This window comes from Cricetulus griseus, chromosome 3, assembly GCF_003668045.3.
Source record: "Cricetulus griseus strain 17A/GY chromosome 3, alternate assembly CriGri-PICRH-1.0, whole genome shotgun sequence".
Lineage (NCBI taxonomy): Eukaryota > Metazoa > Chordata > Mammalia > Rodentia > Cricetidae > Cricetulus > Cricetulus griseus.
Window position 1 is genome coordinate 49,250,404 of NC_048596.1, and position 26,839 is coordinate 49,277,242.

The 26,839-nt window shown below is 39.9% G+C and overlaps 1 protein-coding gene across 1 annotated transcript; it reads left to right on the forward strand.

Annotated features, from left to right (window-relative positions):
• Positions 1 to 5,071: 5,071 nt before the first annotated feature.
• Ms4a13 (membrane spanning 4-domains A13) lies at positions 5,072 to 26,012 on the forward strand. Its single transcript, XM_035441581.1, has 6 exons — positions 5,072 to 7,190; positions 8,544 to 8,684; positions 13,158 to 13,214; positions 14,720 to 14,839; positions 23,367 to 23,462; positions 25,953 to 26,012. Exons 1-6 carry the CDS (start codon positions 7,140 to 7,142, stop codon positions 26,010 to 26,012), a joined length of 525 nt encoding a protein of 174 aa, XP_035297472.1. The 5' UTR covers positions 5,072 to 7,139.
• The last annotated feature ends 827 nt before the right edge of the window (positions 26,013 to 26,839 follow it).

Sequence of the window (26,839 nt, forward strand, 5' to 3'; positions counted from 1 at the left end):
ACTCCGCTGTATTACTCTCCAACTTGGCTCTCTCATCTGTAAAATTAGGATTGTAAACTAGGAGTGAGTACTGAATGAACATATGGGGTGACATCCAATTAAAAGTCCATATCATATTCTGAAGTGCTGATGAGTAACTGGGGGAGCAGAAGTGGTGAAATACAAAGTGAAACTGTAGGTGTGGTGATTACCTGGGAACAGGTGTTGTAGCAAAGAGTTTGCCTGGAACGTGGCTGAGCTGGTGGAATTCAATAAATTATTTGTTTTTAAGAATGAAAGCCAGGTGGCGCTGGAGAGACAGCTTCGAGGTTAAGAACACTGGCTGCTCTTAGAAGGACCTGGATTCCCAGCACCTACATGGTAACTCACAACCATCTATAACTGCTTCCAGTGGCACTTCTGGTGTCTGTGAGCACAGCACGCATATGACACAATCTCCAATCTAGATAGGTTCATTTCTGCTTTCTTAATAAACAAAACCCCCAGGTGTTTGCTTGTTTGTTTCATGGGTAGAAAGAAAGGTTTGTTGGGGATCAAACTAAAAAGTTTATCTCTCAGGGATAGAGAGAAGAGCAAAATGGCAGAAAAGCAAGCAGATTTTCTATGTCATCAGGGTGGTGTCTTTGAGCTGTTATAGGCTGTCCAAACTGCCTGGGAACTAGGTGCCCTTACCCAAGGTTGTTGACCTTTGCAGGAAGATTAAGGGAGTTTTCTTCCAAACAGGAGCCTGCCTTAGGAGATCTGCTTTTCTGACAAACAGAAACCTGCTATTTACCTGACACCAGTTTTTACGTTGGTTTACCTGGTATCAGTCTTTTTGTTTGCCTGTCCAAAGTTCAAATGTCACCAGCACTGCCATTTAGGGTACTACTTTGGACCTAACACCAACCTAACATGGCTGGTGACCTCATGGAAACTGCATTATGGAGTCCCACTTTTTACCTTCCCATATAGTCTAGAATTTCCCACTCCAGATGCTGCTGGGGCCTGGAGTAATTCCTGGACCCCCCAATGCTAGGATTGCAGATGGATGCTGCTTGGCCTGGCTCTTGCATGGGTACTGGGCATTCAAACTCTGTCCTCATGCCTGCACTGCAACGGAGTGTTGTACCACAAACTGCCTCCCCAGCCCACTCTTTCCTTTTAAAATCATTTTCAGCTTATTTTATTTCCAGTAGACACTTACCATCTTGAGCTACAATAGCTACACAATGCTTTTCCCTATTCTAAGCTCAAGTGCCAAGCATCATTGTTCAGAATTCTATAACCCTGGGAGCCTGGGAATACTCAGACATGTTCAGCTGGGTCAGAGTCAATGAATATTACAATGACTCATATTTTACCAAATTGTCTCCAGGAAAGAATGGAATTTGCCTTCTAACAACAGAACTGCTTCTCTATAAGACACATAGGTGGAAATTAATATTTTTAATTGAAAATATTGATTCTTTTTCTATACAATATATTCTGATTATGGTTTCCTCTCCCCTAACTCCTCTCAGATTCTCCCCATATCCATATCCACCCAAATTCACACCTTTTCCTTTTCTTTCTCATTAGAATACAAACAGGCACCTACAATAATAATAATAATAATATTACTAATAAAAGAACATAAAAACAAACAGACCAGGATAGGACAAAACAAACAGGAAAAAAGGAGCCCAAAAAAGGCACAAGAAACACATGCCCATGCTGAGACATATACATTCACACACACAGAAAACCCACCAAAACAAAATGAGAAACCATAATATATAAGCAAAAGATCTGAAAGACTTAAAAAATGCCCAGAGACAAAAAAAAAAAAAAAAAACTCGAAAAATAGCATTGAGTTCATTTTGTGTTGACCATCTACTGGTGGACATTAAGCCTGCCTTTAATGTGCTTTTTATACCCAGCAGGACTCCATTGGGAAAGGGCACCCCCCAGTTTTTACACAGACAAAACTTCTGTTTTCTCTTGTGTGTCTGTAAAATGAAATTCCTCCTAACAACTTGGACAAGGTTTTGTTTTATCAGGGCTGACGCCCAACAGGTTCCTAATAGTGACCCCCTACAAAATGACATGAAGGACACTACAGAGGCATGGTGGCTCCAGTACATTCCCTCTTAATGTCTTTTGTATCCTGGGAACCAATTCAAGAGAAGTTGAAAATATGACCCACGGGAAGAAATATTTGAGGTGACAAAGGTTGAAAGTGAGTCCTCCTGAGGGTCAGACTATGGCTGTTTACATCTTCAGCATTAAAGGATATAAAACTTCACAAAACCAAATGATAAAAATGTAAAAGACATGAGCTATAAATTCCCAAATCTAGGTGATAGATGGGGACAAACCAGTGTTAGTTACTGATCTGTGCTAGGACCACTGAGGAATACTTAACTGTATCTGTGTGTTCTTGCCTACACTCATATTGAATACACATTTGGGCCCATGTAACAAACTGGTCAAATCTAAGTTCATTTCCAGACAGTTTTGGTGAAAGAAAAAGAGTTACCAATCTTGACAGGGCAATGACAAGAAGGGTCCGTCTATTCAGAACTGACTCCACTTGAGAATTCTACTAAATCCCTAACTTTAAAATTGAAGGTGCACTCTACTTTGTTGCCCTTTCTAGAGCACAAAGTGGGCATAATAATGTTCATTCTCATACAGAAAACATAAGGGAACACTAATGTCCCTGTGAGAACACTAATGTACTATACTACTTAAAGATAAAACCAAACCAGGCTCAACAGGTAAAGGCACTTGCTGCCACACCTAAGTTGGCTCTCCCATCATGAAAGGAGAAAAACCAACTAGTGAGTTGCCCTCTGAACTCAACAAACACCCATGGCATGCACATACATACACACACACACACACACACACACACACACACACACACACAGAGAGAGAGAGAGAGAGAGAGAGAGAGAGAGAGAGAGAGAGAGAGAGAATAAAAACAATAAAACTAATAATCCTTAATGATATACTAACCAATACACAATTCAAAGAGTAAGAGAGCCTTGGCGTTTTATTTTCTCTTATTTGAAGACTCTTCAGAGTCTCAATGCAAGAAAGTTAGCTATAAGGTTAAAAACAAAGTCACTCAATTTCTGATCCATTTTTTTCATGCTATAGAAACCATGGGAGGACCTCAGTAACTTTAAATTCTGCCTGTTGACTCTTGAGTAGTTAAGCTTTTGCAGTATTAGAAAGATTTAGAAAAAAATTCTTTATGAGATAAAGGGATTTAATTATCATCCACTAAATATTTGCGATGTAAGCCAGAATTTTAAGTTTTCCAATATGTTAAATCCTCTGGGGAAAAATGAAAGCTCAGGCATGCTGGGATTGAAGGAGCTTCTACTGCCCAATCTTTAACCCCTCAGGAAGTCCTCGGTGCTCAGCAGGGTGGCCTTGCTTATCAGAGAACACTGCTCTCCCTCCCAAGTCTTCTCACCTGCCCTCCCAGATCTGACTCTTTATCTTTTCACAGCTATCTACACTTCTTTACATTTCTCTTCACAAACATTGAACTACCGCACGCAAAGTAAGACCTCTCCAGCGGGTAGGTCAAAAAAGCCCTTTTGGGAGTTTCCTAAACAGTCTCTTCATTAATTTCTTGAGACATTTATATTTGGAGGAAGGTGGAGAGGGAGTGAACTATTAACTCCGATACTTGCCTTTTTACAAGTTGAAACCTTCTGAAGTGTGTGGTGAAGGACAGGTCTCTGCAACTGTTCTATATTGGGAGATGTACCCCCTGAAAGGCAGTCTTGGTTCCATGTCCAGGAAAGCCATTACTAGAGACTCCGGAAGGTGGTTGAGGGGTTGGCCCATGGCCTGGCTGCAAGCTCCAGTGAGTCTGCGCACTGGTGCTCATCCCTCCACCTGACGGAGGGCTGTTGCCCTTGACAACCCAGGCGGCCTGAGGAGCTTGAAAACCAGCTGAGCGCTAGACTCTGTGCCGCTGCCTCTGATGGCTATGCAGCCAGGTCTAGCGCTGAGAGCACCATCCACCGTGATCTGTCTCAGTCTGTGCCTGGAACTGATAGGGTGAACCGGATCCTTAGGACTTGAGACAAGTGAAATGTGAGGTAATGGCGTACCGCTTTACTTTTGCTACGCGTCAAAATGGACATGGAGTCTGGAGAAAAGAGGGTGAGGAGGGAAAGAAGAGGGTGAGCACATCTCCATTCTCCGTCTTTTATACCCTCTCATTTCGACCTTTAAAAAACACTTTGTTTCTATTTAGGTTTTGAGATGTGGGATCTCACTATGTTGCCCCGATTGCTCTTGAATTCCTGGGTTGAGCAATTCTCCTGCCTCAGTCTCACAATTAACTCCCAGTAGCTATTCATTCTCACCCATACATTCTAGATTTCATCTAGCGCTGAGTCCCCATATATGAATGTACCATGAAGTGAGGTGGAAAGTAAAATATTTAATATCACTATAACATCAAGATTACCCACCGATCACCTTAAGTAAAATATTCATTAAAAATATCAGTCAGAAAAGCAGGGATGGAAAGGGGGCAGCTGGATGCATATGGCCAAGGAATTAAGCAGGACTGGTCATGAACATATGGAAATAAATTTCTGGGTTTCTGGGGACTCAAAGGGGATTTGAACTGGTCTTGAAGATCAAAAGTTATAGCACACCAAGACAGAAATTGTGGGCAAAATGTTAAGACAACAAACTGGGTGTTAGCTAATTTGTACACCAGCAGGCTTTCCGGAAAAGTTAGGCTTGTGAGATTGGAATGGCCATGTGAGGTGGGGAAGGTGGGCAGGAAACTGTTCATGAAAGAATTGATGTGTCCCCTGAAGATTCTAGACTTAATTCTCCTCTTTTTATTTAAAAAAATCATTTTTGAGGCTGGTGAGATAGGTCAGTGGTTATGAGTCTTGCTGCTTTTGCAGAGGACCAGAGTTCAATTCCAGGCACCCATATCAGGAAATTCACAGCTATCTTTAACTCCAGCTCCAGGGGATCCAATGCCCTCTTCCATGGCCATCCAAACATACATGTTAACACACAATTTTTTAAGTAAAAATTTTTAAATGTTTACACACACACACACACACACACACACGCACGCACGCACGCACGCACGCACGCACTCCAATGTTAAGGAACATTATGGTTGAGGAAGTAGGAAGATTAAAATTCAGAAGCTGAAGGTGAGGCTGTGAAACATCGTCTTCCGGACATAACATGGTTGATACACTGAAGAACTCACTACCTCACCTACACAAGATTGGAGCCATCAACTTTTTCATCATGAGAGAGGAAAGGGCTCAAGAGGCTTCAACCCACCCTGAGGGACTACTGACAGTTAATGACATCTGAGGGAAAGGGTATCACTTTCTTCAGTGGTGTAACCCAGAATCCAAGAAATAACCTTCCAGGCATGCTCATCAAGGCAACCCTATTTAATGCAGCAGGTCAGACACATAAAAAGACAGAAAAACTATAAAGGGACTTGTTGCTTTCAATAAAGAGTTTTGGCAGAAGATGGTAGGGAGATAAGACAGGATCATAGGGGGTGAGAAGGACTGAAATTCATTATACACATGAATGGAACTGCCTAAAATTAAAAATTAATTACTTATTAAAGCCATTATTCAATTACTTTAGCTTTATGTGAAAATAATAATGGGTTTTATCTTGGCTGAAAATGATAAGGATAAGTCATAGACATGATCTCTCTCTAATTGTTCCAGAATATCAGTGCTAGTTTTAGCATGTGAGAGTCAGGCTAGGAATAACGACTAAGGAACTTGTCCTTTACCTGCTTCTAGGTTAATGATGGGATTATTAGAAAATAAAAATAAATAAGTGATTATTTATTATTTTTTACAGAATTAGAATCCTTAGTTGGCTTGTAGAGCAGCCAAATCTAGTTTTTCTTTAAAAGAAAGAATTCTGACTAGTTATTCATATATTTTTTTCTTGCCAGAACTAAACTGAGCATCTTTAAAGAACATGCACACATACTTTTCTAATTAGCATTTTTATGAGTTCTCCACTTGGATGACTTTACTGTGTGCCTCATCAAGATTACAGAGACACTGAATATTTTACTCCCCAGCTTACCACATTCTGCTTCCCCTGGAATGCTACAAAAGTGAATAAACTTATCCATGCACACAAAATGACTTTTTCTGAAAGTGGCAATTAACAGCATTCTTGACATTCCATTATTCCCCTAAACAAGTTCTGTAGTTCTGTGGATATCTAGTCACAGAAGAGAAATTAAGTTTGGCTGCCTTTAAGTCCCAACTCTTGATTGCTTCTTGGAGACAGTATCTGAAATCACACAGCTTATTTCAGTCACATTGTTTCTCTACTGTTGCATTAATAGACATTGAGAAAATAAATTTTAGAAACTAAAGATTCATTAAAATAATCAAGTCATTAGATTTGAACTCACAGCATCATTTTGTCAAAACGGTCTTCTTTCAGAAAAGATCAAGGAAAAACATTTACATGATCAGTCATGTGTCATGACCTTTGTTACTGACTTTTGCATGTGTGTATGCATATATGCAAATATTTATATGACCACTAAATATAAAAGAAGAGGTCATGAATTCAAGAGTGTGTCACAGGGCACAAGAGGAATTGAAGGGAAAAGGAGAAATACAAATTATGAAATATAGTATATTCACGTATGAAATTCTCAAGTAAATTTTGAAAGAAGAAAATACAAAATATGACTAGCATAAGTTGATTGTGAATATAAATAAATCATTGAAGTTTTACTGAAATTTTTCTAATACTATTCTCCAGTTGACCTTTATTCTTTATCATCTAGAAATGTTGTTAAGTAGTAAAGGATAACACGTGCAAAATATCAGTATTTCCTCATCATAGAGGAAAATATCAGTATTTCCTTCATTCTGGAGGTTGTTATTCAAAACAGGTAGATGTGCACTAAGGGCTGTGAGAGATAAAAGACAGAAAGAAAAAAAACTTGTGGCCTCTGAGTTTAGGAAGATTGCTGTCAAGCACTAAGAATCAGATGCCTGAGTTTTCTCTGAGAAAAAGTGTGTGTATGTGTTTTGTATTCTTTTGTAGAAGTCTGGTAATAAAGATATCACCGAAGGTTAGAAACAAATTCAAACAGCGGAAATCCTGAAAGAATGGGATGTGGAAACTCAAAAATATCTTCAGAAAATGTTATTGTCTTAGGGGTGAGTGTCATACTTTCTCATTACTGAGATCAAGTATCCCCAAAGTAACTGAATGCAAAGGGGTTTGTTTTGGCAGATCATTCGTGAGGGATACAGTCCATCACGGTGGGGAGGAAATGGCAGAAGGCAGGGGAGGCATGGTGATAGGAAGAGGAAGCTTTGGACTTGGTGGTCCACATTGCATATGCATTCAAGAATTGGAGAGTGAACAGCAAGTGGGGATAAGCTACAAATCCCCAATGCCCACTTCTAACAACTTTCTCCAGTGAGACTCTACCTCTTAAAGACCTAACAACCTCTTCCCAAGCATACCTTCAGCCAGGGGCCAAGCATTCAACATGTGATCCTATGGAAGGCACTACACACTCAAACCACAGCAGTAAGAGTTCACTCTGATTGACTAAATTCAGTGTTTTAAATATTGCCAGTTTTTAAAAGGGTGACCTTGTATCTAGAAAGGGAGGTATTTTGAATAACTAAGAGGCCAAAGCTTTTTTGAAAACCATGCTGATTGTCTATTGTAGCTTTTGCCTGGTCTCCCAGTCCTTCATGAACAAGTGTGTGCTGAGACACAAGCACTTCAACTGAATCCCCACCCCCAAGGGAATCCAGCTGTATGAATAATTATCAAATTTTAAAGTGGGTTTGTGTTTGTTAGTTTAAAAGAGATCTATCGCTGATTTCTTTTCTTCACCGCACTCACGTTTGTACAGTAAGGTGAACACACGCTTCTGTTCAGTTATAAACCCTGAGAGATTAAAATTTACCTAGTTCTATTAACAAACACCAAGAAGTTAGGAAAATCACACTTTCATAACCAGTGGGAGAAAACTGTTCCACAGGCTTTCCTCTGAGTTTTCAGACCATGCAGACTAGCTGCCCAAGCTGTTGCATGGAAGTTCTTAGCTCTGTGATGACAGACCACTCAGAATAGAGTGAAATACTTAATCTGCTCTCCTTAATTCATCTGATTCATGTACATGCTGCCATCATTTTCAGTCTGGTTGGTTGGTTGGTTGGTTGGTTGGTTGGTTGGTTGGTTGGTTGGTTAATGGGATGGTTGGTTGGTGAGTGGGGTGGTATAAGTGAGACTTCCTAGAACCCAGTGATAAGCTATGAATTAATAATCATTTTTTTCAGTAAGAAAACTTTAGCTTGTCCCTCATGTACCACCAGAGCTCTTCAGAAGCCTTGGCTTGTCCTTCCTGGACAGATGTTATGTCTGGTACAACCAGTAAGAACTCCATAGTTAATGCATGACTAGCTTGCTTCCATATTTTACAAAGAAGTTAAATGTTTATTGAAACTGTGTTTTCCATACATTCCAGTTCTAACAGCTCTCTCTTCTTACAGGTTATCCAGATTATCATTGGCATCTATCATGTACTCATGTGGTATTTCCTATTGCTATTGTATATGGGACAAATTAAAGGAGTATTTGGGACTTATGAACCTTTAACTTACAAAATGGGAACTGCTTTATGGGGATTTGCTGTGAGTAGAACACATTTGTGTTGACTTTATTAATTCAGTAAATAATATTGATTTGTAGGTGGGAGGAACCAGTTTCTAAACAAGGTTTTCAAGGAGAATCATATAACTCAATGCCATTTACTGAATTATTCAAAATCCAGTTCCTTCTTTCAACAAATCTGCATTGAGCACCTTTAATATAAGAGTAAATGACAACCACAATGTGAACTATATCCCTAGCTATGTCAAAGACAAAGACTCTTAACCACCATGTCCATTATCATGGTTAGTTTTTAGATTTGCCATTACCTGCATTCTGGTGTGGTTTCTAGACAGTTGTTGGGCAGAAGGAAAACTCAGAGTATGGGGGATCCATAGAAGTCAAGGGAAGAATATATCACAAGACATAAAAAAAAAAAGATCAGTGTTGGGCATTGGTGGTGCACGCCTTCAATCCCAGCACTTGGGAGGCAGAAGCAGGTGAATCTCTGTGAGTTTGAGGCCAGCCTGGTCTACGGAGTGAGTTCCAGGACAGACTCCAAAACAATACAGAGAAACCCTGTTTTGAAACCCCCCCAAAAAAATAAAAAACCCAGCTCTATTGTCTTTTGTTGGTTTGTCAGTATAAGGTTTGAAAACTGTCTCTTGGGCTTTTAAATATGTTATCCAGTCATAAACATGACAAGTAGTTTCAATAAAATGACATGGAATCCTGATTGGACTTGGTTTAGGGGAATAGAATAAGAGCTGGGGAGAATTTTTATATTTTAATTTACTTTTTGATAATCCTAAACTTGTGTACAATGCATTTAGTTCATTTCTACCTGACTCTCTCCCTCCAGCTCCTCTTGTAGCCCCACCACATTTCCCTTTCAACTTCATGTCCTTTTTTCTATTGTCTTTTACTGGTGTGGGGGGTAGACCTGGAATAAAAAGCAATAAATGTTATGAGAATGTGGCAATTGTGTGCCTGTGTTAGCAAGAGATAACAAATTTTAGTGAACAAAGAGCTATGGTCATGTTCCCCAATGATGGTTCTCAATTAGTCTTAATTTTAACCCCTTAGAAAACATGTCATAGTATCTGAAGCAGTTCTGGATTTTTACATCCTTGGCAAAAGCTAACGATGCTGCCAAGCATCCTATAATGCACATCATTTTCAAAGAATTATAGCCAGTCTCATAAACAGTGCAAAGGCAAGGCAACAGGAGGGAATGAACGAATGACAGATCAGATGTATCTTGCTACCATCCCTTCCCACCTCGATGAATGATGTGCTACCATGCCTTCACACTCTAATGAGCTGTACTCCATCTCAAACTGTGAGCTAAAATAAACCCTTTGTAATTGAGAAAAAACAGAGAACAGAGGTCAGATTTTGATCCGATTTCGGAAGCTTGTAGACGATTTCCTACAAAAGCTTCAAGTAGCTCAATGTAACAGAAGGAAAGATAGGAGCTGAAAGTGAGGGCAGGCATGTGGACCGGCCATTAGGAGAGAGGCAAGCGTGTGAAGTGGCCATCTGAGAAAAGTGAGAGCATGTCGTTTATGGAAAAGTAAACTGATCTTTATACAGCATTAAGGACTCAAGGTTTAGGAACATGACTGCATAGGGAGATGAATCTTTATTCAAGACATGGTCATCTGAATGGATGCAGGAATACAGCAGTATTAAAACTATATTTCATCAGGATTTGGGCTAAAAGGCTCAATTTTGATTTTTTTTAAAGTGCACTGGAGTTGAGAATGGATATAGGCCGTGTTTTTAGTGGCTGACCATAGAATTGATGCTGGTGATGAAAAGAATCCAATAGGGAGAAGTGTGAGAGAAGAGATAGAGTGGGGAAAACATTACTAGAGCTTAACCCCAGAGGGCACCCACTACAGCAAGTAGTGGTAAGAATGACTACATATTGTGTGTGGATTTCCCCACTTTTTTTGGGGGGGGTATTTGGTTAAAGCCTGCAGAAACAGTGGACCTGACCTACTGATAGAATGGAGACCCTAGTCACAAAGCTGGGGAAACAACATTGGACCATACCCTCTGAATGTGGGTACCAGCTAGGAGTCCAAGACAGGCTATGGGTCCTCTAACAGTGGAGCCAGTCTTTATCCCTAGAGCACAAATGGACTTTGGAAGCCCATTCCCGATGGAGGGATACTATTGTAGCCCAGATACAGCAAGGAGGGCCTAGACCCTCCCCCAAACAATATGACAGACTTTTAAGGTCCTTGGTAGAGGACCTCACTATCCCTGGGGAGGAGTCGGGGGTGGGTTGGGGTGGGTTGGGTGGGGAACATGGAAGGATGGGAGGGTGAGGGAATGGGGGCATGGATATGTAAATATGAGTAATTAAAAATAATACAAAAATGAAAAGCAAAAAAAAAAAAAAGAATGACTACATAACACTGAGATTTCAAAGGGCCAACCAACAAAGACAAGAGGATGGGTATGGAAATCAAGTGATTTTTATAAAGGATTTGAAGGGGGAAATTCAAAGAATCAGAAGGATGTGCACACATAAATCACTAAGAATTAAATGATTTAGGAGAGACTTCAGGAGTTCAAATAATGAAAATCATCTAGAAAGGGATGAATGACAAAGCAGTCAGTGGGTGATCTCAAGCACAGGGGTGGTGGATGACATCATCTGAAACACGAGTCTCAAATCTTAGAGGAAGAAAATCATGGTGGAAATAGACAATGGAACAACAAAAAACCCACCGTCTTGTACTGGAACAAAGACGGTCCCCTGGCTATCACAGAAGAGGCTGAGTAGTCACTAAAAGAAACAGTGACCTTGAAGACATCTGCCTTTACCCACATGCTGACTCGGTGTCCAAAGACAAAATTCTCACTAAGCCAGGTTGATAAGCAATCCACTGCCTCGTCAACACATAAAGGTGCATTTGGCTCATTAATGAAAAGCACGTGGAAGAAAGAAGAAAATAAAAAGACAAGGTAACAAAACAGAATTTTCAGACAAAACTCAGAGAAATGATTTGTGTTTCATTTCATACTATAAAAATAACTTCAGGGGGACTAGAGAGGCAGCTCAGTTAGAAGAGTTTGCTGCACAAGTGTGGAAATCTGAGCTCCACTCCTAGAACCATGTTTTCTGCGTGCTTTTACTGTGCTGCTTTTGGTATGGTGTTTTATTTTGTTTGTCCTTTTGTTTGGGGTAGCATTTTTGCTTATATAATTGCTTCCCTGCTTGTTTTGAGAAAGAAAAAAAGAACGTCAAGTTGTATGAAAAGTTTTTAATATGATTTCTAAAACATAGCTGTTACTCCCCAAATAATTAACCTCTACTAAAATCACCAAAATAGAAAAGACAAAGGCTGCAGAGATGGTTCAGTGGTTTAGAGCCCTGGCTGCTCTTGCAGAGGACCAAGGTTTGGTTCCCAGAACCCACACCAGGGGATTCACAACTTCTTGTAACTTGAGTTCCAAGAGATCTGATAACTGCTTCTAACCTCTGCAGGAACTGCAGGTACACATACTTACATATAAATAAAAATAAGTAAAACTTAAAAATAAAACAGTCAGGCTGTTTCTGGGAAGTTGTGTAGCCTGCTTTCAAATAGCACAGCATTGTACTTCTTGGAAAATAGAAATCCTGAAGGAAATAATGGAATTTCTTTTAAAATAATTTTTATAGAAGGCAAGACAGCTGGAAAGGTAACTCAGTGAATAAGAATACTTGCCCTGCATGCCATTGTGAAGATCTGAGTTCAAATCCCTAGAACATAAAAAGTCAGGCATGGCTGGACATAGCAGTAACAACAGCAGTGAGGGGTAGAGACAGCCAAATTCCAAGTACTCAGTGGTCAGCCAGTCTAGCTGAAACACAAAACTTCCAGTTCATTGAGAAACCCTGTTTCAAGGCAATAAGGTGGGGAACAATAAAAGAAAATGTATGATTAGATGTATGTACTACAGCACACTCACTCACATGCATACTGCACACATACACCACACATGCACGCATCCATAAATAGATAAAGTGAAAGGCATCCTGTAGCCTTAATGGTGACTATTGCCTCTCAATGAAAAGGCTATTTTTTACAGCCATGGTGTCTAAGGGATTTATGACACATTTTTCACATCTGAATGTGTACACAGTCCTTACAGTCCATGGTATCTCACTAGGAACAAAAGAAATTGGAGTTGCACCTAAATGGATTAATAAGAGTATCATATAACCAAACTTGGTCCCTGCTTCAGGCAGGATTAAGAGGCCATTGCCTAAATCCTGTCCACTGTCCCATACTTACACCTGTTGTGACACTCCTATTACTTTCAATACCTGTCACCTTTTGAAAACATGATTATCTCATAATGGAAACTCATCCCTACCCTTTCTACCAAAACTTCTCTCTTTGTTACTATTAGTTTTATGAAAATCTTGTCCTTAAAGATAGTTGTTTTAACATTGCTTAAATTACTGAGTATTATCAATGAGTTTTAACCAATATATATTTTGTGTATAGTTTATCATTTCAGGAGCCTTCACAGTAAAATCAGCAAAACGTCCCAGTAGATATTTGGTAAGTTAAAATGTTTGGGATGTGTCTAGTATGAACTTTCTCAAAACAAAAAAAAAAAAGAGGTTTGAATGAAAAGATAGCGTTGGGATTGGAGAAATGGCTCAGCAATTAAGGGCACTTGTTGCTTATACAAAAGACTAGAGTTCAGTTCCCAGCACCCATGTTGACTCACAATTTCCAATAACTCCAAGAGATCTGGCTCTCTCTACAGGCATCTGAAGGCAACTGCACTCACAGGGACTCTCTCTCTCTCTCTCTCTCTCTCTCTCTCTCTCTCTCTCTTTCTCTCTCTCTTTCTCTCTCTCTCTCTCTCTCTCTCTCTCTCTCTCTCTCTCTCTTCTCTCTCTCCTCCCTCCCTCCTCTCTCTCTCTCTTTAAAATAAAGAAAAGTAGTCTCTAAACAATAAAGGAATCTACCATCCGTATAAAATAAGTGAGGAAAATAAATTAAAAACCAGAGATCAGATTACCTAATGTAGAACAGATACATTTGATCATTAACTTCTAAATTTAAATAATAATTTTGCTTGGATGTTCTATCCTTAACATTGTATGACTACTTTGATTAAAACTTGTTTACAGGATCTAAACTCCTTCTCTGTGAACATTACTGTGCTTTAATCTTCATTTTCTGGTCTACTCACATTGGGAATAGGGTTGTACCTTGTATCAAAGTAGGGAATTTTCTAAAAAAAAAAAAAAATCATCCATAATGTAGGTGGAAAATATTTAGAAATAAAAATGTCAGAATTTTAGACCTGAAAGACAGCTTAGAAATCAATTAATCTAATCTTAAATGTTTACACATCAAGAAATCTGGGGATCGATGGATGGTTTGGGAGTTAAGAGCACTTGCTAAGTGCTAAGAGCACTTAACCTAAGAGGACTCAGGTTCAATCCCCAGCACAAACATAGTGGCTCAGAGCCATCATAACTCAAATCCAAGGGGATCTGACCTTCTCTTCTGTCCGCCATAGCATGTATGTGATACACTGCTTGTATGTGATACACTGACATGCATCCGGAAAAGACTCCAATAAACATAAAATAAAATAAAATAAAAAACCCTTATGCTTATCCAAAGATGTTGACAGATGGTCCCAGCTAATAAAAACCCAGGATTCAAACAGATTGACTCTCATTTGACTTTATTTCTGCAGTCACCATTTCCCATCAATTTTCTTTACTTGTTTTAAATATTTCAGTCAAACATCTTGATCTTTCTTCCAGCTGACTCACAAGATTATAAAATACAAAACTTTTGAGGATTGGTGAAATTTAAAACTTGGTGGCATCTGATAATGGAGTCATGTTTCCCCTACATTAACTAGATTTCATGCAAGCCAAGAAATGGCAAGCATAAACACACTTTGGGAGCTTTGCAAACTATAAGGAAATTTTGACTCAATTGTTTTCTAGTAAAACAAAGCAACAACAAAAACATCCAAAAAAAAAAAAAAAGTACTTCTTCTGAATGTTTTAAGTTACTCCATGTGTCCTTTTCAGCTTGAATGCGCCCTGTCCCTGAACATACTCTGCATGATTGTTACAATCATTGCAGCCAGCCTGACAATAGTGGAATTGGCTAACTTCCATTCTGTGTCATATAAGAATTATGGACAAGCAGTAAGTAACTGATTTTTATAAAAACAGCTTTCTTTTTATGTTTGTGACATTTTATTCTTTGAGAGTTTCATACAATATAGTTTGATCATATTCACCATCCACTTTTCTGCCAACTCCATTCAGATCTAACCCCATTTCCCTATCCTAATTTAATTTCTGTTTTCTATTTATTTCAATAATCATAGATGTCTATTTTGTGCTGCCCTTACACTCACAGGTGTGAGGCCATCCACTGGTGTGTGACTGATCTACCTAGGACTATACCCTTAAAGAAAACTGATTTTCCTTGCCCAGAAACTGTCAACTGTCAATGGTCCCTCAGTCAGGGCTGGAGACTCCCGAGCTGCCTCTCCCTAGCCTCTTCCATGCTAGAATGTTGATTGGTTTGACCTTGTGTGCATCTTGTGCAGGAAAATACAGGTGCTGTGAGTTTTTGAGTCCAGCAGCCCTGGCTTGTCCAGAAGACACAGACACTATTTCATGATGGTCCTCTGTGGTTTATGGCTCTTAACAAGCTCTTTGCCTCCTCTTCCCAAGATGGCCCCTGAGCGTTCTCTCTCTCTGTATGTCTCTCTCTCTCTCTCTCTCTCTCTCTCTCTCTCTCTCTCTCTGTGTGTGTGTGTGTGTGTGTGTGTGTGTGTGTGTGTGTGTGTGTGCGTGTGCGCACGCGCGTGTTGCGTGTGTTGCATGTGTATATGTGAAGGCCAAAGAATAGCCTTGCGTATCATTTCTCAGGCACTGTACATTTTTGATTTTGTAACAGTATCATTAACCCCAAAGTCCCTAAGTAGGGTAGGCTAGCTGGCTAAAACCACAAACATCAACCTGTTTCTGTCTTCCCAGCACAGACTGTACACCCTCATTTTCCCCCCATGACCTCACCTCTCTCTCTCTCTCTCTCTCTCTCTCTAGGTTCTGGAAATTTATCTCAAATTCTTGTGCCTGCAAGGCAAGAACTTTACTAAGTGAGTTATCCCCCAGTCTCTCCACAGATGACATCTTAATGCAAAAAGAGTTCATTCCTGGACCACTAAGCCATTCACCAACCAGGAAGAGAGCTTTGATGTTGCTCAAATGTGTTTAAACAATGCATACCTAATCGTTTCTGACCTCACAAAGGACTTTCATAACAGCCTGCCTTTGCATCTTATGTAGATTTTGCTTTACCTCCTCGATGCTAAATGCAAGTCAGTGTCAGTCTTGTTTCTTTGTACCCGAGACTTGATTACATAGAAGTGAAGCACATCATACTATAGCAAACATGAATAGCCTTGTTGATAAAATACAATAGATTTGCTTGAGTCGTGTTGGCTTGGAATTAAGAATCATCAGAAGATAGAGAAACCTCCCATGCTCGTAGATCAGTAGGATTATCATAGTAAAAATAGCCATCCTATCCACAAGAGTCTACAGATTCGACACAATTCCCATAAAAATCACAAAACAATTCTTTACAGACCTTGAAAGGACAATTCTTAACTTCATACAGAAAAGAACAAAAAGTCTAAGATAACTAAAACAATCCTGGACAATAAAAGAACTTCTGGAGGTATCACCATCCTTGATTTCAAGTTGTACAACAGGGATATAGTAATAAGAACCACATGGTATTGGCATAAAAACAAACACCATTGAATTGAAGATCCAAATGTAAATCCACACACCTGTGCTTTTTTTTTTATAAAGAAACCAGAAATTCACAATGGAAAAACTAAGGAATCTTTAAGAAATGGTGCTGGTGTAGCTAGATATCTACATGTAGAAGAATACAAATAGATCCATATTTATCATCCAGCACAAAATTCAAGTCTAAGAGTATCAAAGACCTCAGCATAAAACCAGATACACTGAATCTAGTAGAAAATGGGGGGATAGACTCGAGCACATTGGCCTAGAAAACAACTTTCTAAACAGAACAGCCATACTGCAGGCACTAAGATCAACAATTAATAAACATGACCTCATGAAACTAAAATGCTCCTGGACCACAAAAGACATTGACAATAGACAAAACAGCAGAATGGGAAAAGATTTTCATCAACTCCACATCCAATAGAGAGCTAGTATCCAAAATAGATAAGAACTCAAGAAACTAGACATCAACAAACCAAACAATCCAGTTTAAAAATGGGGTACAGATCTAAACAGAGAAGTCTCAAAAGAGGAATCTCAAATGGCTGAGAATCACTAAAATAAATATTCAACATCCTAGCCATCAAGGAAATGCAAATCAAAACTACTTTGAAATTCCATCTTACACAGTGACAGTTCATGCCGGAGAGAATGTGGAGTAAGGGGAACACTACTCCATTGCTGGTGGAAGTGCAAACTTGTAACACCACTATGAAAATCAATATGGCAGTTCCTCAGAAAATTGGGAATCGATCTACCTCAAGATCTAGTTACATCACTATTGGGTATTATGTTGTTTTGAACGAAAATGGCCCCCAAAGGGAGTAGCACTACTGAAGAAGTGTGGCTTTGTTAGAGGAAGTGTGTCACTGTGGAGGCAGGCTTCAAGGTCTTATATATATTGAAGACACACCCAGTGAGACAGACCACTTCCTATTGCCTGCAAGTCAAGATGTAGGACACTAGGCTACTTCTCCAACACTATGTCTGCCTACATGCCACCATGTCACACCATGATGATAATGGACTAAACCTTTGAAAATATAAGCCACCGCAATTACATGTTTTTCCTTTGTAAGAGTTTCCTGCTATGGTCATGGTGTCTCTTCACAGCAATAGGAACCCTAAATAAGACAGGCAAATATCCAAAGGATGTTCCACCCTACCACAAGGACGCTTGCTCAACTATGTTCATGATGGCTTTATTTATAATAGCCAGAAACTGGAAACAAACTAGATGTCCCTCAACTGAAGAATGGATAAAGAAAATGTGGTATATTTACACAATAGTGTATTACTCAGATGTTAAAAATAAATAACATCATGAAAATTGCAGGCAAATGGGTGGGACTAGAAAAAAATCATCCTGAGTTAGGTAACCCAGACCCAGAAAGACAAATATGGTATGTATTCACTTATAAGTGGAACTTAGCTATAAAGTAAATAATAATCAAACTATAATCCACAGACCCACAGAGGTTAGGTTAAAAGGCGAGCTCTAGGTGGGATGCATGGATCTCCCTAAGAAAGGGAAATAGAATAGATTTTTTGAGTAGACTGGGAGAAGGAGGGGTCAGGTGGAAGTGGAAGGAGACAGACAGCTGGAATTGATGGGAGGCCCTGGAAACTTCCTGGAATCTATGAAAGTGACTAGTGAGGACCCTAATAATGGAGGAAATGGAGTCTGAACTGGCCATCGTTTTGTAGCCAGGCAAGGCTTCTAGTGGTGAGACTGGGTTATATCTGGTTGAGTTGTTGGCCAAGGCAGTCCCGTGGAGATCCCTAAACAACCCAAACCGATGCTAGGACAGAGGTTTGTTCTCTGAAGACTTCCGGGAGGGGGGGGGGTTCCCATTGCTAAGGACAACATCCACACTGCTCATTGAAAGTAGAGAGGTTGAGCCAGTGCCTACATGAAACCTTTACTCCTATATTGTTCTAGTCTCTTTGGTATGGGAAGGTACTTATAAACCAAGGTTTCTCTGCCCTGCCTGGTCCCTATTTTAAAATAATCACTCAGAGGCTTAATATTAATTACAAATTGTTTGGCCTATTGTTCAGGCTTATTACTAACTAGATCTTACAATTTAATTTAACCTATTTCTATTAGTCTATACATTGCCATGTGGTCCATGTCTTACCAATTCTCTGACATCTTATCCCTTGAGCGACTGGATAGCATCTGCCCAGACTCCTCCCTTCTTATCCTGTATCTCTGCTTGGATTTCCTGCCTGGCTCTATTCTGCCTGGCCATAGGCCAAATCATTATTTTCAAAGTAGAAAGAAAATGAAGCAATACCAAGTTCAGCTGTACCTGATTGTTATTACATCTGTCACAGAGTTACCATGCCAACCTCCTTTGCACAGGCTCCTGATTTCTTGCTCCTAACTGCCCACAGTTTGCTTTCCTCATAATCATATTAAATTAGATAAATTAAAATCTAAGCAAAACTAATTTTGCATAATGTTTCAGTTCATTTGTGCAGAGTCTCCAAAACCCTCTACGGTTTCTCTCTAGGCATCCAAGTAGCTAATTATTTACCCTCCCGCCAGCCTCCAAGGCACTTCTGGTCCTATTTTTAGAACAGAGAATGATTACATTTGATTAATAGGCAAAACAGCACCCACAGCTTTCCTGAGATAACATGAAAAGGTCCATCTATGCAAAATAGACTGCAATTCAGGCTCTGCAGATTCCCCTGGATCCTGAAATAATGTGTACTGGAGCATAGGTGCATGGTCATTATGCCCCCAGATTTCCTCATTTAGGAAATCAATTCTCAAATGTTGAGGATATGCAAATTCAATTATTTGAATTCAATTTGAACTGCAGAATGATAATGATGTTTTGAGAATATGTTGTCATACCTGCATGGAGCAGACTACTCCCCTGGGTGCCTTGCCATCTGTTGAACTACTCTGGCCTCATCTCGGGACATCCATCATGGTCCACATATGACAGGCACAGAGTAACTTAATCTGTTGTTGGAGGAAGCTGTGAAGTCACAAGAGAGAGTCAGATCTTAGCAGAAAACCACAGTGAGAAGACAAGAGCTAGAACAATGCTCAGTCAGACAGTCACTAAATATTCTATAACAGCACACCTTGACAAAAAAAAATGAAATCTAATTAAGAAGTTTCTTTTCTGGATTATAGGAATCCTTTCAATGATAGAAACAGCTCTTAACTGTATGGTGCTCACTGTGCAAGCACTTAGAATTTCAGTTCCTTCTATTGTTCTTTTTAAATACTTCTGAACCACAAGGAAGTTCTGTTGTTATGGTTCTAAAAGAGGAGAAATTCATTCAATTATCCATTTGATTTTAAACTATTCACAGAAAAAAACCCACAAATTTTGTTGTACTTCATCATTCCTTCACTGACTTGGAATCTTCCAAACAGGACGTTAATTGTTATAAGCACAGATGGCAGAAGAATTGGTCACAGTAACATAGACACAAACATAAATTACTACATAGATAGGTAGATAATAGGCAGCTATATATAACACATGCATATTAATATGTAGATATATGACAGATACATACATTAATACATAGATGACATATACATATATATAATAAGCATAAATAATATAGAACACAAATTCATGCATACATTCATTCATATACAGCCAAAGGGCTCAACAATGCCAAAGCCTGTGATATATACTCTGTGTTTAATGCACATTCATCATAAGTATTACACTGTTGCGTGGTCAGCTCACTATGGATGGGATGACAACAATATTAGATGACTTAGAAGGTGTCCCAAACAAAGTCACATAACTCAGATCCTGAAAACCGTATCAGAGTAAATGAGAGGTAAGCTTTGTGGGAACTGGTGTCTAACAGTGCAGGCAAGCTGGGAGAAACAGCACCGTTGAAGACTGCAGTGGGCAGAGCCAGATCATGGAAAGCCTCTGTACGGGGCAACTCAGATCTTGAAGGGTGTGTAGTGATGAGAAAGGAGGAGAGGAGAAATGAAGGTCCTGACCAAGCTGATGCAGCTAGCTGCTGGACATCTAGGAAAGTTCTCTGATAAGAACAAAACACAATGGCCTCCCAGTTGATGGATCTGAGCTGAGGTCAATAAAGTCAACCTTTACCAGAAAAAGAAATCAGATTCACAAATATTACTGCTGTCAAAGAAAACTCCCCATGATTAAGCTAGCATGTTGGTGGCTGCCTGTCCCCAAAGCACTCTAGTAAGCAAGGCAGCAAGAACAAGAGTTTTAAGTCATCCCAAGGTGCACAGAAAATTCCAGGACAGCTTGGGCTACATGAAACCCTGTCTCAAGAGGCAAAAGCATGTATGGGGGCTAGAGAGGTGGCTCGGTGGTTAAGAGAACCTCTAGTTTGGTTCCTAGCATCTTTGTTGGGTGACTCACAACCAGGATATTATGAGCTCCCCTTCACCTACAAGGAATCTGAGGCCCTCTTTCTACCTCAGATAGCATCTGAACATGAGCTTGCATACACACAACACATACATATAAATAAAATAAATCTTTTAGAATATATTTTAATGAAAATAGAATTTCATCATTTCCCTCTTTCCCTTTTCTCCCCCCCCTCCCCGTGCCCCAACTCCCTTTCAAACTAATGGTCTCTTTTTCTTTTATTATTACTGTTACATATAGAAAAACGATGCACAAATACATAAATACAACCTGCTGTTGTATTTATTTCTTGTTATTTGTGTGTATATAATTTCATGGCTGGCCACTTTGTATTTGTATAACCAATTAAGGAGCTTATCTCTGAAAGAAGCTAATTCTCTATCTATCTCTCGCTCTCTTGCTCTCTCTCTCTCTCTCTCTCTCTCTCTCTCTCTCTCTCTCTCTCTCTCTCTCTCTCTCTCTCTCTCTCCAGTCATTAGCTGTCTGTAGTTCTTTGTCTGGGGTGGGAACCTATGAGATTTCATTCTTCTGTATTAGCACATCTATTGGCATTGGTATTGTTCATATCTTGTTTAGGCAGTCATTTCTGGGAGAGTCTATTACCCAGACTTTCTAGTCCTCTGGCTCTTACTATCTTTCTACCCCATCTTCCTCAGCCTTAGGTGCAGAACTTGTGTTGTAGATGTATTCACTGGGGCTGAACTTCCCATGATCCATTGATCTCTGCATTGTATCAAGTTGTGGTTTTCTGTGATGGTCTCCATTTGCTATGAAGAGAAGATTTTTTGATGAAGAGTGGTAGCTACACTTAAAAGTGGGCATAAGGATACACTTTAGAATGTAGTTAGGAATTATGCTGGTCTAGTAAAGTGATGGTAGTAGGTTCTCTTGTAAGATCCATAATCTCACTAGCCCTGGCCAAGTTGTATTGAGGCTAGCTCAGTCGGTAGAGCATGAGACTCTTAATCTCAGGGTCATGGGTTCGGGCCCCATGTTGGGCACCAGTTATTGTGATAAATAACTGATACAAAATCCGTAAGGTTAAGATAACTTTTAATAGATAAACGCCAGTCAACAGCAAGCAAGAGTGTGTTAAATCAGCAAGGCAAGAGAGCACCCATGTGCCTTGTCTGTCCCTTTAAACCTCTCCCATGCCATCCTGACTTCACTTTCACCACACCCTGATGGGTGTGGTCGGACACACCTGTAGCCACACCTTAGGAGGTGTGGTTACAGTGTCTCCCTACAAAGTTGACTAGGTTTCAGGTAACAGGCATGGTTTCCATTGAGTAGGCTTTAAGGCCAATTAGAGAGCTGTTGGTGCCAACATGTATGCCACTATTGCACCTTTAAGGATATCTTGCCATGTTGGTCGCCATTATTGTTCATAGTTATCACAGCTAGACAAGAAAATTCATAGTGTTCCCCCCACCCCATGGCAGCTCACACAGGAATTTTTGGTGCTATGAAAGCCACTCTACAAGACAGAGGCTTTCTGGTTAGCCTAACTTACTTAATAACCTGAATCCAAATGTGTTTCCTAACAAGTACTAAATGTGTGGTAACCTTAGTAACAGAGTCTTACCTACAACCTCTGAGGGGCAACCAAGGGCTTGGGGCTGGGAGCTGGGAAGATAACTTGATGGTTAAAGTGCTTGTCATGCAAGTGTATATATGAGGTCAGATCCCTGGAACCCACATAAATGCCAGGTGGGCCTAGCAGCCTACCTGTAATTCCAGCCTGGAAGGCAGAGTCAGGTAATCCCCACAATAAACTGGCTAGCAAGACCAGCCACATCAGAGAGTTTGAGTTTGAGAGGTCCTGTCTCCTTTAATAAGGTGGAAAAACAATTGAGATTGATTCCTAAGATAATCTCAGAAAGGCTTCCACAACACCCACACATATGCACGTTTTCAGAATGCATACACACACAACACACACACATACACACACATGAAATGAGGCAAAAAAATAATAATAATTTTTTAATCTGGGCTTTCCTCACAACCTGATGACCTAAATTCAATCCTGGAACCCACAGAGGAAGGAGAACTTGGAAGTTGTCCTCTGACCTCCAGATGAGCAGCATAGCATGCATGTACCCAGATACACACACACACACACACACACACACACACACACACACACACACACACACACACCATGATGATGATGATGATGGTGATGATAAAACCAGATTAACTGAAGAGTTTAGATGGTGAATACCTTCATGAGACTAAAAAGTTGTAGAAAAGCTCAGTGATCATGACAAAGGACAGACGCCACAGACAAACAGCTGGGAAGAATGAAAATATGATGAATGAAACTGGAAGCAAACAGTTAGAAATGCCCAGGAAAATCAAACATGGGAAGAAGGTCTCCTGCTCCAATGTTCCTCCTCCTCTTTGACTCTTACTCTGGGGTCTTCTTGGGAAGGGGGACACACACTACAGATAATGATACATCATCTCCCTCTGTTTCCTGGTTACAGAAGCTGGGGAGAGAAGTGTCCCGTATCTTGCTGATCTCTTACCCACTGGAATTTGCGATGGCCCTCACATATGCAATCTACAGTTGTTCACATTTGGTAAGTGTTTCCTATGGCAATTCAGGGGTTTTTGGTTTCTAGTAAGCAAACCTAAGGAGACAACTGTCTGGAACTAATAGCAAAGTAATATGTGATATTTCCTTTACCTTTTGTTTTCTTTTGCCATAAATTATGGGTATAAAGCAAAATGACAAGAGTAACATATGAAACTGTAAATTTAAAATTAAAAACATATGTATACATATATATATATATATACATACAATACATACATGCATGGTGATTCTCCCCTTAACATTGCTCTCAGCATGTCCACACATTCAAATTAAGCACACACGTACATACACACAAAGTTACAGAACACACATTGCATCCACAGTAGGAAGTAGAAAGAGGTGAATGGTGATGCTCTGGAGGCTGGCTTGCTTCCTTTATAAGATCCAGGACCTCAGCCCCCAGCATGGTACCACCCACATTCAGGGCTAACCCTCTCTGAAAACACCAACTTACAAAAATACCCAACAGAGTGTTCCCTAGTTGATTCTAAATTCCAGCACTGCAAATTAGGATCAACCGGTGGACCCCCATTCCTCAAGTCCTTTAACTCAATTGTAAAGAACTTTACCAAACAAGAAAATTTATTTTCTCACAGTTGTAGTCCAGAAGTCAAGACCAAAATGCTGTGGGATTAGTGTCCTCTAAAGCCCCTCCCGCTCTCGTTGGCTTTCAGTGTGTTCACCTGGCCTCCTTTTGGATGAGTCTGTGTCCTGATCTCTTCTACATATACCAGTCATGTTGAACAACAGCCCAGCCCCCCAAAAAAAACATTTTTATGATTCCATTGCCCCTTTAACGACCTTATCTCCAAATATTTTCACATTCCAATATGCCAGTGGCGGGGATTCTGATGTACAAGTTTTGAGGATTGTAATTCAGACCACAACAAAGTATTTTTAGTATCTCCTCTGCCTATAATGACCAGCTGAGTAATTTGCTAGCCCTGCGGAGTAGACTAGAAAATAGCTTTAAAAGAACTAGGAATTAGAAATCAATGAAAATGTGTGGATAGATCAGAGGCAAGCCCCAAAGGAAATAGACTCCATGTCATTAGCATAAACAAGTCTCTATAAAGAAAGCAGCATCCACCACTCCCAGGAAGTGATGAAACTATTAAAATCAGTGCTTCTCAACCTGTGAATCTCGACCCTTTCATCAGGGTCGATCATCAGGACCATCAGAAAACACAGATGTTTACATTATGATTCATAACAGTAGCAAAATTACAATTATGAAGTAACAACAAAAATTATTTTATGGTTGGGAGTCACCACAACATGAGTAACTGTATTAAAAGTTCATAGCATTAGGAAGGCTGAAAACCACTGATTTAAATTATCTGACATTTATCTAAAGTATCTAACAATTCTTTAAGATGTCCAATCTCAAAAAAAACAGCAGAAATACAGGGAACAAAAAATAATTACATGTGTGGTGGCTTGGCTGAAAATGGCCCTCATAGGCTCATAGGCTCATAGGCAGTGGCACTATTAGGTGTGGCCTTGTTGAAGCAGGGATGGCCTTGTTGGGGTAGGTGTGGTCTTATTGGAAGAAGTGTGTCACTGAGGGTGGGCTTTGAATTTTCACATGCACAAGGCAGGCCCAGTGGTACTCTCTTTTCCTGTTGCCTGCTGATCCAGATATAGAACTCTTAGCTCTTTCTCCAACACCATGTCTGCCTGCTTTCCACCATGATGATAATGAACTAAACCAAGCCAGCCCCAATTAAATGTTTTCCTTTATAAGAGTTGTCATGGTCATGGTATTTCTTCTTAATAGAAACTTGGAAACATATAACTTGTAAAGAACACTCAGGACCTGTACTCTTGGTGGAAATGGAGAACAAAGGTGAAAAAAAAAAAAGACAGACTTCAAAAACTGAAGGGCATGTATATAATGGGTGACAACAATGACTCGTTATATAAGATGATCAGACAAAAACAGAATTTATAAAAGAGGAAGTTGAATCCTGGGATTTAAGTGTAAGCATGCTATATCAGAAATATAGATAAATACACTCATATCTGTCCACAATGTCAGAATTTATTGGATAAAATAAATTCACGAGGAATGGTAATTTCATTAACAGCACTGGCTGCTTTTCCACATGTCCCAGATTCAATTCCCAGCACCCACATGGCAGCTCACATGGCCCTCCTGTTCCAGGGACCTAATGCCCTCTTCTGGCCTCCTCAGGCACCAGGCACTCAAGTGGTGAACAAACACACATGCAGGTAAAACAACCACACACATAAAAATATCAGCAAATATATCAAAAGTTAGGATTTAGAGGCATTAAAAGAAGGTAGGTTGGATTGAGAATGAGACAGAAAGAGAACAAATGACACTCTAGATTGTATGCCGTAAGTACCAATGTGGCCTGTGTTCTCTATTACTATTTTAATTCTCTGTTACTCACAGGATTTGAAGCACTGGGTGTCATCTGTAAGTGGCTGTCTTTTTCTATTCCAGGGAAGAAGACAAGAAGAAAGTTTAGAAACTGTTTCTGATGCCATAGACGGCAAATTCTGAAAGCTGGAGACATGAACAGCTTTCCTGGCTGCTGACACCTGATGTATGTGCCAATGATACTTCCGTACAGCAAGGTTGCTGCGCAATGCATGCAATTTTATGCAAGAGGAAATTCACAACAGGTTAAAAGTTATTCCCCTGATATTTAAGGAATGTCTACACACATATCATCTAGGTTTCAGAGGGGAAAACTTTTCCTATGTAAGCAAGAGATTATCACAAGGAACATCTGCTAGTTAACCACTCTGAAAAGCTGTCAACTCTCCCAGATCATCTGCACTAGACCATAAAACCCACTTGTAACCAGTAGAGTGCATGCTATGAAATTTGGACTACAATCTGTAAGTGAAAAGTTCGTTCCACCACATCCTGCATTATTCTTCTCAAGCTAGCTTCTACCTCCACAAAGCAAGGATCAAAAGGTTACCAGTTCGGTGCCTTTATTGTCCCATGGCTTTTCCTGTCCTCATTAAAGTTCCTTTCTGCCCTGTATGTCTCTGCTGCCTTTTTCCCCCTCTCATTCCCCTGCTTCCTTCTTCCCATTATTTGAGTCGATGTTCAATCCATTGCAAAGCAAACTACTTTTCCATGTTGAGGAACATTTCCCAGGAAGCTATTCTGCATGCAGTTTGCCTGTTTTTTCTAACGTGAACATGGCATCAGAGAAGTTTCCTCATCAATGCAAGCAACACTGAGGAACACCAGTGTTTTTACATCATTCAAGGCATTACACTGGTGGTTCTCCATGACTGTCAATTAAGGTTTCTTGTTTCTACAAATTTCAGTGCTTAGCTCATTTCTGGATGTCTACTGTGCCCAAAGAAATG

What these genes read in the sequence shown, in the direction of transcription:
- Ms4a13 (XM_035441581.1), top strand. Translation starts at nt 7,140, where the DNA reads ATGGGATGTGGAAACTCAAAAATATCTTCAGAAAATGTTATTGTCTTA. An exon ending in AAAATGTTATTGTCTTAGGG is followed by an intron (nt 7,191 to 8,543) that starts GTGAGTGTCATA and finishes CTCTTCTTACAG; the next exon opens with GTTATCCAGATTATCATTGG. An exon ending in CTGCTTTATGGGGATTTGCT is followed by an intron (nt 8,685 to 13,157) that starts GTGAGTAGAACA and finishes TTTTGTGTATAG; the next exon opens with TTTATCATTTCAGGAGCCTT.